General features: G+C 48.8%; 2 protein-coding genes across 3 annotated transcripts in view; both read left to right on the forward strand.

Moving 5' to 3' along the window:
* The window catches only part of LOC144934495 (zinc finger protein GLI4-like), an 87,153-nt gene extending 80,291 nt beyond the window's left edge, over positions 1–6,862 (forward strand). For both annotated transcript variants that reach the window (XM_078860313.1, XM_078860314.1), the window contains 2 exons: positions 106–451; positions 1,717–6,862. In XM_078860313.1, coding sequence (XP_078716439.1) covers positions 106–451; positions 1,717–4,517 — 3,147 coding nt within the window. In that variant the 3' untranslated portion in view covers positions 4,518–6,862. The remainder of the gene's footprint in view (positions 1–105; positions 452–1,716) is intronic.
* A 4,156-nt stretch (positions 6,863–11,018) lies between these two features.
* Positions 11,019–20,077, forward strand: part of LOC144934496 (F-box/LRR-repeat protein 20-like) — a 39,697-nt gene continuing 30,638 nt past the window's right edge. The window contains exons 1-2 of the mRNA XM_078860315.1: positions 11,019–11,554; positions 14,463–14,527. Coding sequence (XP_078716441.1) covers positions 11,519–11,554; positions 14,463–14,527 — 101 coding nt within the window. The 5' untranslated portion in view covers positions 11,019–11,518. The remainder of the gene's footprint in view (positions 11,555–14,462; positions 14,528–20,077) is intronic.

A 20,077-nucleotide genomic window follows, 5' to 3' on the forward strand; every position in this document is an offset into this window, starting at 1 on the left:
CACGCGTCACGTGGGAAAGCGCGATGCCCCGCGCGCTCATTCCATCTTCCCGCGCGTGACGGATCTCGCAATCCACTTACGCCGTCCGCCAACCCTCCTCCCCAGACGTCGCCGGGCAGCCAGTCGTCGTGCAGCAGCGAGCTCTCGCCGTTCAGCCAGCACGAGGCCACGGAGGGCGACGGGACGGAGATGGGCGAGGAGGGCGACCTGCCGGGAGACGACGCGGACGAGCGCGGCGGGGACGAGGGGGCGGCGCCGGGCGAGACGGATGGCATGGCCGGGTTCGGAGTGTCCGTGGGGCTGCCTGCGCGCCGCTCGGCCGCCACCACGTGTGCCACGCAGAGGCTGGAGCAGCTGAAGCTGGGAAGGCTGCGGCACGTCGGCGGGACGGACGCACGCGGCCGGATGGGGCCCGAGGGCGCGGCCATCACACGGCTGCCTCCCATCAACGGTGCGTTCTTTTTTATTCCCAAGGGTGCCTTTGACCAAATCGACCTCGGTGCACCTCATCTCGTCGGATCTCGGAAGCTAGGTTAGGGCTTTATAACGTGACCGAGTGGACAGTGTTCACGTTGGTAAGGATGATTACTGTGCTTTGACCGAATAGAAAAATGCCAGTCAAGCTGATATTCTTCAGCAGCGCTTACCCATATTTCTTTCTAAGCTCACGTGCACTTACCTGATCACAGCTTACTTAAAAGGTACATTTAGTAAAGAATTGGCTGGGTTTACACACTATTGCCTATGACCAAATCAATCTGAATGTGCCCGATCTCGTAGGATATTAAAAACAAAGCGTGGTTTTTGCCAGGTCAGTACTTGGACAGTAAATACCAGGCATTGTAGTCTTGGACTGTGAGGTCACGGGCATTTGGCAGCGAAGCAAATGTCATGCTTGAATCTGTCCCTGCAGAGCTTCATGTGTTACCCTTTCGTGCATGTTTTTTATCAAGATTATCCGTTTTTCTCCCACATTTCAAACACTCACGAATGTAACGCGACAAACATCTCATTACAGGGCCCTCGTGAAAAATTGTTTCGAGACTCGGCGAGGCTTTTTTGTCAATAGAAATGCTCTTGTTTTGGGAGACTGTATGCTCCCATCTTTTATTTATCACTTGTAACAGATGAGAAGCATCGGATCTGCGTGTGGGTGCAGGTGTTTGCATGAATTCTGCAGTTACCCTTTGATGTCATTTTACAGAGAATGTCTTGTCAGTGGCTGTGAGATTATATCTGTTTTTCTGAATGAAATGAAACGTATCTTGCACCAATGTGTTCACTTATCCTCAATATTCTTGACGCATCAGGTGGAGTGGTAGCATTGTGCTATGGTCCCAGCAACACAAGTTCAATTCCTAACCATAGCTAACATTAGTGGCTAATGATATCTTAACCAGCCCGTGGGTCCCCATTGTTATACTGAACTATCCTCCATCATCTATGTTGCCCAATTTCACCTCACACGGATCAAACAACCCCCATGACCAAAACAGCATGGGAAGGTTTTCATCTAGCAGTCAATTGGCAAAGAGCTGTAAAGTATCACGTACCTATAAATTGTTAAAAGGCATCCAATCTATTAGCACACACTTGCAAATTCGACTGCAATATTGAAACACCTACAGTGAGCATCACGTATGCGTATAATTTTCGGGTATTAACACCTTGTTGCTTTTCAAAGATTTTTTACTTTTCTCTGCCGTCGTTCCGCAGGCCGCCAGAACTTCTCGGGCTGCCTCACCATTCTGCCGGAGAACCCGGGCGTCCAGGACTCGTACCTGAACGACGTCGCCGCGCTCAACCAGCTTAACGAGCGCCGCGACAGTGCCACCAGCGACCTAAGCTCGGCCTACATGAGCAGCCGGCGCTCGTCGGGGGCATCGCCCTGCCACCCGCCCACGGGCCGCCGCCACCTCAGCACGGCCGACTCGTACGACCCCATCTCCACGGACACGTCGCGCCGATCCAGCCAAGCCAGCCACGGCGGCGGAGATGGTGGGGGGCCTCCTCCGAGCCTGCTCAGCCTCACGCCGCTGCAGCAGTACCGGCTCAAGGCCACGTACGCGGCGGCCACGGGCGGGCCCCCGCCCACGCCGCTGCCGCACATGGAGAGGATGGCGCTGCGGACGCGCGTGGCGATGATGGCGACGATCGCAACGGACGGCGAGAGGGAAGCCGCGCGCGACCCGGGCACGGAGTCGCCGTTCCAGGGAGGAGCACGGCTCAATCCGGCACCGGTGGCCGGGCAGCTACATCAGCGGCGGTGCAGTGACGGCGGCGCGTGTGGCTACGGCGCGAGCCACACGCCGCTGCCGCACGAGATTCCGGGCATCGGCACGAGACGCGCGAGCGACCCTGTGCGGAGGGCACCGCACCGACTGCAGGGCCTGCCCACGGTGCCGCTCCACCACGGCCCGCAGCTGCAGCACAGGTACAACAGCCTGAACCTGGTGCCGCACCCCCCCGCGGTGCCAGCTATGATGGATCAGCGCCACGGGGGCCCGCTCAGGGCCACGGGATACGCGCGCTCCGACGGAAGCCTGCACCGGGGCGCGTACTCTCCGCGGCCGCCCAGCATCAGCGAGAACGTCGTCATGGAGGCTGTTGCCATGGAATCGGAAGCCCACATCCCTGAGGAGGACATGGTTCTGCCCGACGACCTGATGCAGTACATCGCCGCCGAGGAGAGCAACATGGCAGCCAGGGCCGTGGGAAACGGGATGGCGTACGGGGAGCAGCCGAGCCAGGGCTTCCACGCGGGTTTCAACGGGCAGGGCCACGGCCCGTACAACCCGGCTAATCACCAGGCCCAGCAGTCACCCATAGCGATGTCCAGCGGCGCCAACTACGGCCAGGCCTATCCCATGATGGGCCATTGCCAGTCGGGGCAGGCAGCCAATCGACAGACTCAATATCGCATGCCTGGCCAGATGATGTCGGCGGACACGAATAAGAACTTGCCGATACAGTGGAACGAGGTGAGCTCAGGCAGCGTGAGGAACAATCCCAGCGCCAACTGCGCGCATGCCGCAGCAGTACCGCGCAGGCCGGCGCAGGCGAACCTTGGCTTGGTTCGGCAAAACGAGGCTTTCATTCAATACCAGCCACATCCTACGCAGCAACAGCAGAACTTCTACCAACAAGGCATGCCAAATGGGAATCACATGGCACAGCAGCAACAGCACCATCAGCAACAGCAGCAGCAATTGCAGGGCCAGTATAATTGCTACAAGCAAACGAGAGCCACAGCAGGATCAGGTCAGGGCTATGTGATGCAAGTGAGCCCAGCCCAGGCTGAGATGAGCTCATGTCAGAATGGACTGGCGCTGAATCCAGGCTCCGGCCAAAGACCTACAGCGTGTGGAGGCATCCACTTGAGCCCAATCCATCATCCCAGCTGCATGCAGCAGCAGCAACAGTCGCCGCTGAGGACCGGGGTGCAGCCTTGCTCGCAGACTGGTGTCTGCTCCGGGAAGCCGCTCGTGAACCAGAACTTTTCCCAAGCTCCGCAGGGCTTTGCACAGTCGCAGCAGCTGCTGGCGAACCACGGCAGTGAGCAGAATGCGGGGATGATGGGTTCCCATAGAGGAAACGTGCAGGCGAAGGTGGGTGCAGCCGCTCGTTCGAACTACAACTCGCCAGTGCACCAGAGTCCCAATCACGTGCCTTACCAGTCGCCGCATGCGCACAATCCCATGCTGAGCCCCAGACAACAGAGCTATGGCCCAGGTCAACACGTCCAAAGCACAATACAGCCTCACCCTCCTGCCTACAGAAAACCCGGTACTGTCCAAGCTGCCACCGCATTGACCAGCGCTGCTGTTCAGCAGCAGGCTTACTCAGGGAGCCACGGGCAGCTGACGAACGGACTGAGCCCCGCGCACAGCGCCATTGGCGCCAGTCCCAACAGGCCCATGCAGGTGGAGGGAGAGGCGCACTCCAGCGGCATGCACATTCAAAGCCAGCCCATGCATTACACGGGGCAGATTCAGATGTACGACGGGGGCATGGTGCAATATGGGCAGCAGAATGGCGGCGGCGGTAGCGTCGCGCCGAGTTACCACGGCCAGGAGAGCAGCGCTGCGCAGCAGTCAATGGCGGGCACCGGTCTGCAGAAACCCACAGAGGCGATGTTGTCGCCAGGCACTGGGCAAGTAAGCAGCAGCACGTCGGCAGCGATGGCAAGCCTCGATGCTACGTTGCCATCGCAGATCGACTTCGAGGCCATGATCCTGGACGATGGAGACCACTTCAGTCTCGTGTCCGGTCCCCTGAGCCCAGGGCTGCTGCAGAGCCTCTCGCAGGCCTCATCTCGCCTCACCACGCCGCGCGGCTCTGTCACGCTGGCGCCAGGCAGGGCGGCCGCAGGGTCGGCGGGGGGCCTTGCCGGCATCGGGATCGGCCAGCCCGTCGCACCGGTGGCGCCCGGGATGTCCAACATGGCCATCGGAGACATGAGCTCAATGCTGTCAACACTGGTGGAGGAGAGCAAGTTCCTCACAATGATGCCTTAGGCGGTGCTTTCTTTTTCACTGAATATTTTCCGGGTCGCTGGTTGACTGGAGTAGGCAGGTGGACTAGCAGCAAAGGCCCACTTATACAAGATGCAGTTTACCGAGCATGGAAATATTTTCCGAATCGCTGACTGGACATGTGACCCAGCTGAAATGAAGCCCTGGCCTTAATTCCTAGTCCCCTGCAATGCAGAGTCTAGGCCTGTGGCGGTCTTGCTTTGAGGGAGCGTCTACAAACGATGCGTTTTGCCTCAAGAGCTAAGGAGTCATTAAATAAAAAATGTGCAGTGTTGAATGTTGACACTTGATGAATTTAAACAGCTTTCTTGAACACACCTTGGTCAAAAGGACCCTTTGTATAATTCTGCCGTTGTTGACCAAGGTGGTAAAGCCATTTTTTTTTACAATGCAGAATTTATTTTAATATCGGGAACATGTTTTGTTTTGTAAGAAGGGGTTAGGGTCAGGACTGCTGGTGGAATGTCCTGCTGGCTGACAAGTACTCGCATGATTGTGTTCGTCGTGCAGGCATTTTTTGAAGGACCGATGATACAAGGGTGGAAATGTCATAAAATGAAAGAGAAACCACCAAAATAAAATGGCCTTATTTTGCTTCTGGCCAGTGGATTGCAAAATCTATACCCTGGTTTGGCTGACACGAAAGTAGGTGACACGCAAGTCTGTAGATCATTCCCCTATGCAAGCGGAACTTTTCATGACCGCCTGTAAAACACATTCCTCATGAGTAAGTCACACGGAAGTCACACGGACACAAAAACACTAAATGATATATGAAATTCCAAATACAGTGGTAATAGAAATTATAATAAAAACAATATAAAAGAAAATTAGCATTAAAAAAATCTCAAAAATAAACAAAACAATAATATAGAGATCTCGCCGAGTGCGTTTTTGGGTTGTACCAAGTTTCGTTTGGCGTGATTTTATAACGGTTCCCTCTTAATGCTGAAGAAACACCCCAGCACGTGGAGCGAAACGACAGACATTGTGCCCAACAACCCGCGAACACTGTCAGAAAGCTGTACAGCACGACCGGGAAAACCTACGTCGCAATAAAAATGAATGCACTGTTTGTAAGTAATTGCCTGGATGGCCGTAATTTCTTTTTGGACTACGACCACGTGGGACACGTTCTGGTGAAGTCGCCCGGCGCAGGGACATTCCTGTTTATTACGGCTGCTGCACGAGAATCCACAGAGCAACTTAACCTTAGCCTAAGGAGCCAGATTGCATTTCCACTGCCTCCCAGGACATGCAGCGTGTGCCCTGAACATGTGCTTTGCCTTACCTCGACAAAAATGTTTATTTTTTCGTACAAACTAATGGAAAAATGCGAATATGGTATTTAACATTTTTTGAAAATTCTGTATAACTTTCAGAACCTCAACGGCTGACAACATTCAAAATGTGGACTCCCAACGAGGCTTCCATTGCGTGTTGAGTAAAACTATTCCCAACCTGTGTATGCCAGATGGAGGAAATACCGAACGAGAGTCACACATGTTGCAGTGTTTGGCAGCTATCTTAAGATGATGTTGAAACCTTAATGTGACAAGCGAAACACACGACCTATTGATCTTAAAACTCAGGCAGGGTTGTTGCTCGGAAGGCGGTGTTCTCTGATAGGTGCATTCCAAGTGATGTGGACCGTGCTTGTCATGCTGCATTCTACTCTGGCAAATTCACAAGAGGCATGCGCCAAAAGGCAGCTGCCTCCTCTATCCAGCAAGCTGCTGCCAATCGCTCAACCACCAAATACAAGCACATTTGACAAAAAACATGCTTTGCTCACTGCCATGCAAATGTTTTGTCTTCGTAGATGATGTAGTATGCCAATAGGGGGTCGTGTTACACCGTTACTTACCAACTGTGTATAGGTTTTTTTTTTTATCGCAGTGCAGTTTATTTTACCTATGTTCTGTGTACTGTACGTTAAATGTCAAACCATGTTTTGTGTACTGCATGCTTGTATTACATACTGTATACTTTTTAAGCATTGTATCGCCTGTTTTTTTTTACATTCAGAAATGCGCAATGATTGTAATGGTTCTTCATCGCTGCGTGTATTATAGCAGCTTGTAAAAATATGCCTTAATTTAGCTTACAAACACCACCCGCGGTTTACTTTCAAGCTTGTGCCTTAAACTCCAGATCGTAGCAGCATTTCTACTCCGTCTTCCCGTGTTTATTCTGTTTCCATGACCTAACATTGCCTTACTTTTCGTCACGAGTCATGTTGGCTGGTACCAGCTGTTTAACTTTAGCAATATTAAATACTGATTTAAAAATGACTGACGTGTTCCATGTCATTACCATTTTAAGTACCCAAAATAAAGACACACGGTGGTGCGTGTGTGTCTATATATTGAGAATAATGCATTCAGAAAGAGAGAAAAATATGGTTCATACATAATTATGGGAAAAAATGGCATGGAAAAGACATCTTTTTTTAATCGCGCGTGGAAGTCATTTATATCAACGTTAGATTTTTATCAATTTCTATTTGGCAAAAGCACCATTTGACGCATGACTGATTTGCAAACCGTACAGCACCTGTAAATACAACACAGACGTGAGATGAACACACAGCGTCGCGGATTACTCGATGCTAACCCGCACCACACCGAGGCTTTTTTCACACGAGCTACGCAACTCGGCACAGTTAAACCAACACGAAACCCCAGTGCCCCCTAGCTTTCAAGTGTGCAGCCGGTGTAACTCACCGGGGCCCATTTGGTCAGTGGCCCAGGTGCTCGGTGCAAATAGGTGTGGTGGTGGGTGGTGGGGGAGCAGAATTGGGATATGGGCCCCCGTAATATTCCTTACACCAGAGTGCGCAACCTTGCTGTGCCGTTACACTGCAACAAAAACGCAAGCGCCACCCACCCCTTTGAGGATGAAGTGTAATTCGACATCTTATACTGAAATCATAATTTTCACGTGCCGGTTGAGTCAACATAACTTGTGTCCACACTCTTTTAAGTCGACATTACAGTAACTGTGCTCGTGTGAAAAGGCCCATTAATACACACCGACTTCTGTGAGCTTGCATAAATTATACGACCTCTCTTTGTGCAACTTTGAACGTTTACAAAATCTTGACCCATTTTTTTACACAAAATAAAAATATCATTTTGCTACATTTCCCCCCTCCCCCCTTCATTTTGTTATGTACATATACAGCTGCCCCTCTGCCAATACACTGCTGTATGAGGATCTCCCCATGCTGTGTGGGCCGTAGGGGGTTAATTGATAAATTCACCACGCTGGTCAGTGTAGATGGTAAAATTGGGGAACCGATATGGGAGGATAAAAATTAACCCGTAAAAACTAAGTTTTTCACTATAAATCCTTTATATGCGTGGCGGCTAGAGTCCTCTCGTCCTCTGGCTTGAGATGGCTGCCACCTATGGGTCAGATGATTGCTTGCCACCATTAAGCAATTGGTAATTACATATAATTTTTTTTTCCTAAAAAGTGTAAAATTTTGGAAAAAAAATTTTCACGAAAATTAATTGTCACGCACAACGAGTCTGTGTGCAAAATGTCAGCTCGATTGGATCACGGGAAGTGGGTAAAATAACGACCGAAAGATTTGCACGGTCGTAAGCGCGCAAGCAAGCAAGCAAGTGAACTTAATATAAAGGATTTAAAAAGTACAGCACACCAATACACTTGCTGCACTGCGCTTTGCTGCCCACAGTGCAGCACAGTTGTCACTAACAGCCTTGTTATGCATGCTGGTTACCCATCCAAGCACTGTCCAGGCTCAAACTTGATTAGATCCTGAGGTCTGACAGGATCTGGCGGGCCCATTCTGGATGATTTAGTCGCAGGCTGGAGTATGCTATTATACCATCTTTACAATTTTGTTGTAAGCTGGAGTTTTTATGCAGCCAAATGTTTAATGTATTTGAGCAAATATTTTAACCTCTGAAAAAAGTATGCCTATTAATTTGATTCACTGTACATTTAACAAAGAATCTACAATGCTCCAGGATATGCAGAGTATGTGTAACCAGTTCAGCTGCTAAATTTCGATTTAAAGCTTTCGTGACTGCAGGGACTTTACCGAAAGAACCAAGAAGACAGTTCAGCTGCTATTTATTGCACATACTACCAAGTTATGTTTGGCATTCATTGATTTTATTTTCGCTTGCTTTAGAAAGTTAAAATTTTAATTGCCAGCAGAAGTCTATAAGCTCAGACACTAATTATTGGGATTACTTGATCTGGTCTGACAGCTTCATCAATCACGACTCACTCAATGTAGCACAAATAAGGAAGCAAGGTAAAACAATGTGACGGTTTGCTTCCTGATTTATGGATTCACTACCAATTACATATGCACAGCTTTTTATTTAACATAGCAAGCACGTGGCTTATAAAATCACATCTTATATGTCCAATTAGTACTCAATACTTGCTGGTTTCAGAAAAGGGGTTTCTCTTGATGGCTACATTCTGCATGATCAGATTCTTGAAATGACAAATTAATGTAAAATACCATTGTCTAGCTTTTGTAGACATGACAAGGGAATTCAGGCTCTCAAAAACAATGGCTTGATAAAAAAGCAAGACAAATCATGAATATGCATGGTTTATGGAACGCTTTCCAACATGGGTTTATCTTCAGAAGTATTTATTTAACAGTACAGAAGCCGAATGTTAGCAGTCGGGGCAATTAGTTATTTTGGCACCGATTTTTTTTTCCAAGTTTTGGCAAACCCTTTGACCGGGTTTCTATAGGGTAGGTCCCTACTAGCAACACAAAGGTATACTGTACCAAAATTTTGTTCATCTTGGCTTATCCATTAGTGGACTTATCTTGACCCCATTTTACAGACTACTGTTCTTGACAGTTTGTGTGGGGCCATTTAAAGACGTCATTACAAACACCGCCAAAATACAAACACAGGATGGGGTCCTGCAGATATTTACATAGCACTGTAATATGCAAATGTGTCTAGCCATATGGACATAAATTCAGGGTAATGGCGAGGATAAATATACGTGCAGTACTCGACTCTAAAATACTTTATACACATTTTTGTAAAAGTCATGAATATAAATTGCATTAAAGGCTTAAGCTTATGTGGAGAGAGGCCAGTGAAAGCATGAAGGCATACATCAACTGAGTACACGTACAGCCCTTTGTCAATCCACTCCTGGGTGAGGGTCTCTCCACGCATTGCGGCGGATTGTGAGGATTTGACCATACTTCACCACGTCGGTCAGTGCGGCGGGCACAGACGAGGTGCACTGCCCTCTGCTACCCACTACATAGCCCCGCAGCCTATAGCACCTGTTATGCATGGCGGTCGCCCATCCAAGTGTAAGGGACGTCGCCTATTCAGGCTCAGTCCTATTGGGCTGCCTAATCCGCGGGGCATTACGGGTGATTTGATCAGTCGCATACATTGCAATGTACAATACAGCAAAGATAATCTCATTGGTGAGTTTTTTTATGGTTTCGGATAGGTGTAATGCAGTGTAGTTTTTAGTCCTCGGTTATAAATAAAGTAAAAATATCACGCCACTTATTACAGCACAAACACAAAAAGACATTGGCAGTCGTGCACAAATATAAAAAAAGATCTCACCAAGTTCATCATGAGCATTGCCTAACAACACAGCGATAATTTATGGGCCAATGTTTTAGGCAATGGCTCTTCAGAACACACGATAGTTTGGTTGATGGAGACCGTACTTCGCACTGTCGCATTAAAACGTGAAAGGTGACATACGAACAGTTTTAAATGGATGCACAAACAGTTGAGAAAGTCAGATATCCAACAACATCAAGTAAACTCCAAACTAAAAGCAAAACAAACAAATGTAAACAAGACCCACGCTGGAATTTCCCGCGAAAATGACGTCATTTCGCAACGCCATTCTCCACTGTCATTGGCCGCCTCTCCTATGACGTCATAAAATGCGGCAAAAAAAAGCGCGCGCTCACCAATCACATGGCGATGTGAGCCACGTGGTCGGGGGTGGTGGGGGGGCCTTGAGCCGCGGACCCGGAGGGGGGGGGGGCGTTACCCCCAACCACCCACGAAGCTCCGCCTCCTCCACCACCCCCCCTCCTCCACCACCCCCCCTCCTCCACCACCCCCTTTGCTCTTTGCGTTCTGAGTCGTGGGAGGCGTCCCATGGTCTCCTCTCTCCCCTCTTCCTCCTCCCTCCCCTTCTGCTCCTCCTTCCATCCCCTTCTCCTCCCTCCCCTTCTCCCTACCTCCCTCCATACCCTCCTCCCACGCTCCTTCCCCCCCTCCGCTCCACCTCCTCCCTCCCACCTCCTCCCCTCCCTCCCTCCCTCCCCCTCCTCCCCTCCCTCCCCCCGCTCCCTTCCCTCCCTCCCCCCGCTCCCTTCCCTCCCCTCCGCTCCCCACCTCCCCCCCACCTCCACCTCCCCCCCTCCTCCCCCTACCCCCCCCCTCCTCCCCCCTCATTCGCGAGGAGGCCGCGACCTCGGTGCGGAAACGCGGGGAGAGCGGCGGCGCAGCCAATGAGAGCGCGCGCCCTGGGCCCGTGACGCCACCTCCACCACCACCACCTCCACCACCGCTGCTGCTGTTGCTGCTGCCCAGACGCCCGTCCGTGTCACGGCGATGAGCTGCCCTTAGCCTCGTTGTTCGAGCGGGCTGCGGCTCCCCTGCGCTGCCCCCGCTCGAAGAGAGCGACTCCCCCAGGCGGGTCCCGGGTTCGCTTGCCCCTGCGGAAAGGTGGTGGGGTGTGTGGGTGGCTGCCTTGGGGTGGCTGCTGGGCCGTGTTCAGTCGGGGGGGCCTCTGGCGGCGACGGGGAGGGGGGACGGGGTCGGGGCGTGCTGGGGTGGAAGACGAGGCCGTCCGTCCGTCCGTCTGCTCGCCTCGCCTCGCCCCGCTTTGTGTGCGCCGAGCTCGGCTCGTCTCCCACAGTCGCCGTCGGCGTTCAGACGGTGGTGGTGGTGGTGGGTGTCTAACCCCGTGCGGGAGACATGGCGATGAACGGCATCTCGCGCAGCAGGTTCGAGGTGAGGGGCTGCCGCGGTCACGGCGATTGGGAAGTGAAGCTTTTAGCTGCTGGGCAGAGGAGAGAGATAAAGCGCCGTGGGTAGCCGGGGTCATGCGGATCGGTGGGCCGAGTCGGGCTGGGCAATGGGGCTGAACAGCTGATCGGAGCTACAGCTGGTCAGGCCTACAGCGTGGCGGGGGGTGGTGGTGGTTGTTGTTGTTAAAGGCCCCCCCCCCCACGCGGTTTTACAGCCCTTGTTTAAAGTTGACTGCAGATTTGGTTTTACGAGCCGCAGCTGATCACAGGGGCTAGTACAGCTGATGGAAGCTGCAGCCTATCCCTGTGCCGTTGTTACAGCTGATTGATGTTAGATTTGGTTGTGTGTGGTAAGGATGTTGGTGGGGGGGGGCTACAGCTGATTGAGGCTTGAAACTTACAAGTCACAGCTGATCAAAGCCACAGCTGAAGGAGGACAACAGCTGGTGAGTGTAACAGCTGATCGATGCTACAGCTGATCAGAACCACAGCTGGTGGGTGTAACAGCTGATCGATGCTACAGCTGATCAGAACCACAGCTATTGGGTGTAACAGCTGATCAATGCTACAGCTGATCGATGCTACAGCTGATCAGAACCACAGCTAGTGGGTGTAACAGCTGATCGATGCTACAGCTGATCAGAACCACAGCTAGTGGGTGTAACAGCTGATCGATGCTACAGCTGATCAGAACCACAGCTATTGGGTGTAACAGCTGATCAATGCTACAGCTGATCGATGCTACAGCTGATCAGAACCACAGCTAATGGGGGGGCTACAGCTGATCGATACGGGAGCCCGGCGTGCTGTGTGTGTGCTGTAGATCAACAATCTCCAGTGTAAACCGGACGTGCTGTGGGGGTGCATAAACACTGTGTGGAAACGAAATACTGTAACGCAACATCACTGTAATAATCGTTCTGCTAACACATTACAGGTTGTGTGCGTGCGTGGGCTCGACTCTGCCTCAAATGAGTAGCTGGGGCGGTGTGTTAAACATCGCCACAGGGGAGACAAAGGCGGCCGGGCGTAGTTTTAGTTCCCTTCCCACCCAGCACTTTCTCTAACAGTCTGAAGGCTCATCTTCTTGGTTCTTATTTTATTATGTTTTATTTTTATTATTTTATTATTTCCCTTCTACGTGACTTAACCGAAAGAACCAAGAAGATGAATCCCTGCAGTCACGAAAGCTTTAAATCGAAATTTAGTCTGAAGGTTATAAGGGGGTCTTTGTGGCGGGGGATGTCCAATAAATATCGTGACAGCAGTCTCAGTGTGTAAAGAGTGTCATATGGTGGTTGTGTGTGTTGTTACAGCCCGTTTTCTAATCCACCGCTGGATGCGAACATCCACGCGCCTTTGTAGGCAGTGTGGACACTCTTTTGGCCATACTTCACCGCGCTGGTCAATGCCAGTTGGCGAAAGTTGTGGGTTTTTTTGGGGGGGTGGGGTGGAGGTGGGTAATTAGAGAACGACGCTGGCTTGGGTATTTGCTGCCACTGCCCTCTGATGTCCGCAACGCCGACTAGGGCTCTGTTATGCATTTTGGTTGTAGCCCAGCCAGGCGCTATCCAGGCTCCAAAACAAAGTCCCTGCTTAGCTTCCATGGTCTGGTGGGGATCGGACGCAGCAGCATGATTTGGTCATTGGCTGTCAAGCATCACGCCTACGTGTTGCTTCTAAGACGAGAACACCCCCCCCTCCCATTGACGAGCGTGGTGAAATATGGTCAAATAGCGGATGGGGAAGCCCTCATTCACCCATTGGTTTTACAAAAGGGACTGTGTCTGTGCCATGCATGGGGTTCCCTGCGGTCTTGGTTATAACGAGCTTTCAAGTAATGCTCATCAAAAGGAATTTTTTTTTAGATTTCAGTGGCAGGACAGGCAATTTCAACTGCAAATGGAATTCCTACCCTGTTCCTCATTGTGTTTGATGATTGCGGTAGTGTGCCCTCATGACTTGCACTATTTCTGGCACATTTGAATAGCAATAATGTATAGCTCTGCGTCATTCCACTGCTGGATGAAGGCTTCCCCCACACTGCACGCCCAATGCACTCGTCATGACATCTGAAAAGCAGACTTATGTTCCCTCTCGCTGATAATTAGTAAATAATGAGCCGGTGGTGGTTGTTTGTGTCGTGATTCCCATGATTCTGGGCAGGAATGTTCCCAAGGTGGTGTTTTGTTTAGTCAGCAGAGATACAGCTAAAATAAACAAGGCTGATGAGATGCTCTGGCTTAGATGGATTTGAATAAACTGTTTTCAAGTAACCTTGAAGGAGCATACTCCGAAGAAAACAATTGTTAGTTGTTTGGTTGTAAATGTGAGAGTAGTTTCACAACTGTACTCGCCATGATAGATGGATTACTTGTTTTTTTTTATTATGCATGTTTACCCAGGAAAGCCTCAACACTTTTTCAGTAGGGTCCTGGATTGTTTGGTGGGGGTGGGGGCGATGTTGCTTTGCGTAATCCAAATTTAGTTATTTGCAACGAGATGTTTTGCCTATACCAGTTACATAGTTCGTTTTAACTATGGGAGGAAACCATGGAATCTCAAGGAAACCCATATGCAGAACAGGGGGAGAACATACAAACTCCACATAAAGGCACCTGAGTCAAAAATCGAACCCAGGCCCTTCTTCGTGTGACACGAGTGTTACCACGGTGCCACCCTGCCGCCCTGTTTCCTCAAATGGATATCTGTGAAGTAGAGCTTTACAGCTCATCGGATTCCTCCAGCATAACTATTTTGATTCTGAAAATTGTAAATGTATTCGTGTGAATGTCTCTGATGTATTACTGTGTAACAGGTGGGAGGCTTGCTATTCAGAGGTGGTTTGGTGACAAATTGCTTTGTTTTCCTGCCTCATTTGTGCAAAACAGATGTTCTCGAGTGATGGCGATGAAGCACTCATTAACAAGAAGCTTCCCAAGGAGCTGTTGCTAAGGTATGCAAAGAGCCCCTGCAAACGAGACCCCCATCTGTCCAGTAATGGCACACATGTGCCAGTTGCCCAAAACATAAAGCTGCCACGTTTCTGGCAGGCTCAACTGGGATGCATGACGAGCTGGCAGCCCCTTCCTTGGTTAGCCCTACCCACGTTTCAATAGTTACACAAATTCAACTGGTAGTATCCACGCAGTGAATGGCCGAATTTTTTTTGACGTTTGCTCCACGGCCTGCTCATAGGCCCCTCTGGTGTCAACCCCACATCCACGTCGCACGTAGACCCCACACCTCTGCCTGCATCACGAGTCGAGCACGATGTCAGAACATTTTACACCGGGGACAATATCTGTTTTCGCAAATGCTTTGAAACGCTGGGACAGCCTTTCTGAAAACGGGGCACTTGATATCATTAAAACGAACGTGCCACCCTCAATCCGGTCTTTCGTACGTAGCCGGCAGCCTCAAACCTGCCTGACAACAAAAGAGTAACAGCTGGGAGTTTAAAGAGAATGCTTGGTATTTGCTGGAGGGGGAGGGGAATGAGGATGGTCCTGGAGTCTTGAACCTACATAATCGGTGGGTGTTTCAGTGAAGGCGGCTTTGGTATTTCTGGGCCTGCACAGGTGACTTAAGAATGCAAGTCTGATGATACCTGCACTGCTCGGCATTTTTTGACGTGTGGTGTGTACTGTAGGCCGTGTTCGGTGCCCATGGTTACCGGCGAGTGACGACTGAGAGTTTGCAATTCCAGTGAGAGCTGCATGAAAGATGGCAGTGAACTCGAGCGTTTGCGTTCCTACTCGATGTCGTGGCTTTATGTGGAAGTTATTTTTAAGGACTTGGACTGCCCAAGCTCATGGTGCCCTAATGAGGTGTAATGACTGGACTGTGATACCATTCGACCGCAAGGGCTCATGATTGTACTAAAGTGCCTGGTGCTTGCCTGCGTGTGAGGGTGTGGGAGACCGATCAAGTATTTTTAGGACCAGTCTTTTTCAAAAATCGTAGCTTTGCATGGCCCCGGGCGACTACGATCCTGTTTGAGCCGTCGCAGACCCCGGGCACTTTTGGAGTTGTACTTGTTTTAATTCCCTCCTCCCCCCTCTTGCTCTCTTCTCCCCCAATAACAAACAAAAAACCCTTAAATCATCTCAGCGCTGGACCTGTACCAATTGCCACCATCCCCCCTCTCGCCACAATTTGATGAATTATGATTTGAAGTCCCGATACACCCCCACCCCTCCTGAACACGCGTGAACCGTCCTATTTGTTCAGCATCTTTAGCCGTGGGTTGCGTGAAGACACTTTATAAGTTGACATTGTACGGGAGCGTTTATCAAAATAATAACAAATCCGCTGCTCAAAGAAGGCCTCCCCCTGACCGCTATGGTCATGGGGTTTTTTGTGGTCATACTTCACGCTGGTCGGTTGCGGGTTGGTAAAAGCGGGGTGGAAGAAAACCAGGTCCAGTTCTGGTAAAATCGCTCACCGCTGGCATCGGCACTGGCCAGAAATCAAACTTTGTTCGGCGGATTTTCTCCGCTGTGTAATATTTACTGCACCACCGCTGCACCCAGTGTATACCGTTCACGTGTTTGGGAATAAATTCTGCCGCGGATGTTGCTGCTGTTTTCCAAGAGTTTTTGTATGGTAGCTCCGACAACTCAATGTGTTCGGCTCGCGTAGCCTCTGAACATTGATGACTGCCGGTATTGATTGAGCCCTAATGAGGATTAAAAAAAAAACCTCCACAGTTGTCTTAGTTTCACCACTGCTTGTTGGGATGGGCACATTTTCTCAACTCTTTTTAGTTGGTGGTCTAAGTGACAAAATGGCCACGCATTCAATTATTTTGAACAGGTGGTCTGGATTAAGGTGAGAGAGCCTTGTACATGCAAAGCACATATTTGTTGTTAAATCTATTTGCGAAGCCTCGCAGATAATTTTAAGCACTCTTACAGATTTCGGCAATCTTCCAATGTTTGCCGTGGTTGTATTGGCGGTGCTGGGACTGTCTCTTTTTCTGAAGATAGTGTTTTTGTCAATATTTCTGCACATCCTCTTGAGATGTAGTTGCCTTTACACAATGTATAATTGGGTGTTGTTGTTATCTTGAAGCTGAGCACATGCTCTGTTTGCATGTACAGGTGATGACAGAGCACCAATTGTGTTGGAGATTGTCCCTGCACAGTTTCGGCAGTGACTTGTAAAAAAACCAAAATTAAATGACAGCCCTTTTTCAATCAACTTTTGGTTGTGGGTTTTTCCATACTGCATTGGTCATGGGGGTTGTTTGATCGTAATTCACCACGCCGGTCAATGTGGGTTGGTGAAGGGATGGGGGTCCCAAGACCGGTTTAGATCTTACAACTTATGTTAGTCATGAACTCGGTATGCTGGGTCTCAGTTGCTTGTAATAAACGAAACACTGGTACCACTTTCCACACTACTCTGCAAGTGTAGTCAGATGGATTTTAACGATTTGTTATGCCACGTCTTCATTTCGGTGATGAGCTGTGCCATAACAGTTCTAAGTTAACACAAGTGTCAGTTGAGGTGTAAATAAATCTATAATTCCTTTGCTCGGCCAGTAGAATTCTCACAGGAATACTACAAAATATTGGACGGAAGCTGAAATTAAATATATATTTGTCAGTGACCTAAGCCACAAGACGAGGGATGGTGGTTAGCTGTGTGCTGGTGGCGTGCCAAATAATGAGGACCGCTGAGGCCGTTTTGTAGGCCAGATATTTAAAGAAATATGTATAAGTGCTCGTGTACGCGTGCGTGCATTTTGTCGGAGCCACTCAATTTGCCGTGGGACTTGAATCGAGGTTAGTGACCACCTGCCTAGCTACCGAGCTACCATATGCCGTCCGTCTCTAATTTCAATGCAAATAAGGCGTTTGATTATTCTGCTCGTTACATTTGGCCAGCAAATTAGTTTTTTTCCCCCTCTCTCTGCTCTGGTTTCATCATTGTGCGGAAAAGAACAGCGACTATGGGCCTCTTGTGTTTCGTGCGTTGGGGGGATGTGGGGGTTGTGGCTTGCCTCCTCTAGCCATATCACATCCTCCACTGTGTGTGTCACGACCTATACAGACACATGTTTGTTATTAGCCACATTGGGGGAGCATTATCTGCCTCGGAAAACATAATCTTGGAAACTAATGAAATCCACGATGTCGTCCGATGTATGTTGTGGATTACGTGTTTGCCGCTTTGTTATTTTTTGCGGATGGCAGATGGTTTGCTTTTGCTTGTATTTTATGCTCCCAAGGTCGGCTGAGTATTTATTGCAGTTTAAACGGCCTAAAATGCTCAGCTTTTTGTAGTGGGAATAATCCTGCAGCAAATTGTATTGATTGTGTCATAACAATGGAAATATTCACCACCCCCCCCCTTCCCAGAGATTCAATTAATTGTTGTGATTCGATTTGATTGAAGAATCTATAAAATAAAATGTAACAGTGATGAATGTAGCAGCCTTGGGCAGCTGTCGAGGATCATGTGAATACTTAACATATACATGAACACATTCACTTCACTGCTGCTGGATCAGTTAGCTGAGCTATTTTGCTGTATGTTTACACGGAAATGAAATGCCTCGGTTTTTTTGGAGTGATGCCTCCATGATCCTTCTGTTCAAAAAGGAAGACAATCGATTTGAAAAATTACAGGCTCATTATCCCCATTTCACTCAACTAGATAGTGCTCAGGAAAATAATAGAAAATGCAATACTGTCATGAAAAACTCCACATTCGTCAAGAACACTGTGGCCTTAAAAGAAGAATGTATATAATAGGCGACTTTTAGGCAATGGCTCTTCTTCTTAGCATGTAAATAGAGGCCAGATGGTCACCTCTCTGGTCTCAATGTTTATGTACTCTGAAGAGGAGCCATTGCCCAAAATGTTGCATATTATATCTTTTTTTCTCTGAAGGCAGTGTTATTGATGATTTCGGTGAGGTGTATTCTTGATATTTGTGCTTGTGCACCACCGCCAATGCAGAATCGCCAAATTATTTGTGCAATACTGTAATGGGTCAATTTACAGGTCAACCAACAGTAATGGCAGCACGCTGTCAAACACATACTATCAATCAGATTCTAAAAAAATTCAAATGAATTTCACATACCATTGTGAGAATACCTGATGCAGTTATCCTCTCACAAACCAACGACTTGATAAAATTATCAAATCCTCGTCTAACGATGGAACAACCACACACACAACATACACATCCAAAAACATTGATTCTTAAATTCGCGATTCGATGCACGTATCCTTAAGCTTCGTCATCGATGTTAATCAATTTGCCGATGTGTCTCAAATGTTGTAGGGTTCTTGCTTTTTTTTTAGAAGAAAATAATACATCTGAGAGCAGGAGAAGAAAAACCACGTCGGATTGTATTGCCTGCGGTATGAGGTGGCAGGGAAGCAGGAAGTAAAGCGGACCTGCGGGGCAGCCATCACTCGAATGCCATTGCAGTGAAAGAGAGGTCTTTATTTTTCTATCATCCGGACTTAACCAACTCTCTGCACCAATGGGGGGAAAAAATGGCAGATTAATTAAAAATCCATCCGTTCGGCTGGGAATGAGTGACACGGCGATGGTGACCTGAATCGTCAAGCAGCTGGAGCACGTGTGTGTGTGTGTGTCGGGGGGGGGGGGGAGGTTACCCCCCCCCCCCCATCTTCTTTGTGACACCCGCTGGGACAAAATGTTATCATTTGGCAGCAATCGAGGAGACAATGTTTAATTTAAAATGTTATTAACATGAATAATGAGGGATATGCTCAATCATTAGCCCCTTTGCTTTTCTCACAGTTTATTTTACTATAAATATCGGGAGACTGAATAGAGGTGTTTTAAAAACGATATGTTAATATCCGAGCTGTTTATCATTTGAATAATGGGTGGTGGGATGGATATTTTTTTTTTCTACATGGAGGCAGAGCTGTCTCTGTTTGAAATGGGTAATGTCTTTTTAAACATTTCGAGCACGCCGCATTGTTATGCTGATGATGGGCCTTTACAAGCGGCATTTAATGCAGGATGACACTTTGAAAATTCACGATCGCACATGCGCTCACACACGCGCACACATTGTTCATGCCAAGTCATATGCATTTAGAGAACCCACGTATCCATAGAAGGTAAAGGTGCAGCACTGCAAAGTATTGTTCATGCTGCCGCTGCAAGAATGTCCTCCACTACAGGGAGCTCCTGAGAGCCCCTTCTCAAAGGTCTTTTGGTCTACTTTTCCTTTTCACAATCCATTTCTTGTGGTTCATTCCCATTGATTGTTATAATAACGTAACATCTGAGATGATTAAGATATTCACTATTTCTCTTTATACAGTGGTACCCCAGAGATCGAACTTAATTCGTTCCAAAAGGCCATTCTAACACCGAATTAAGGTTCCCCATAAGATTTAATGTAAATGACATAAATTGGTTCCAGACACAAGAAATCTCATTATAAAGCATTTTTACACGAAGTTTACAGTAATTACATGCATAAATCCATACAAAAAAACAA

This window comes from Lampetra fluviatilis, chromosome 10 (genome assembly GCF_964198595.1).
Source record: "Lampetra fluviatilis chromosome 10, kcLamFluv1.1, whole genome shotgun sequence".
Classification (NCBI taxonomy): domain Eukaryota; kingdom Metazoa; phylum Chordata; class Hyperoartia; order Petromyzontiformes; family Petromyzontidae; genus Lampetra; species Lampetra fluviatilis.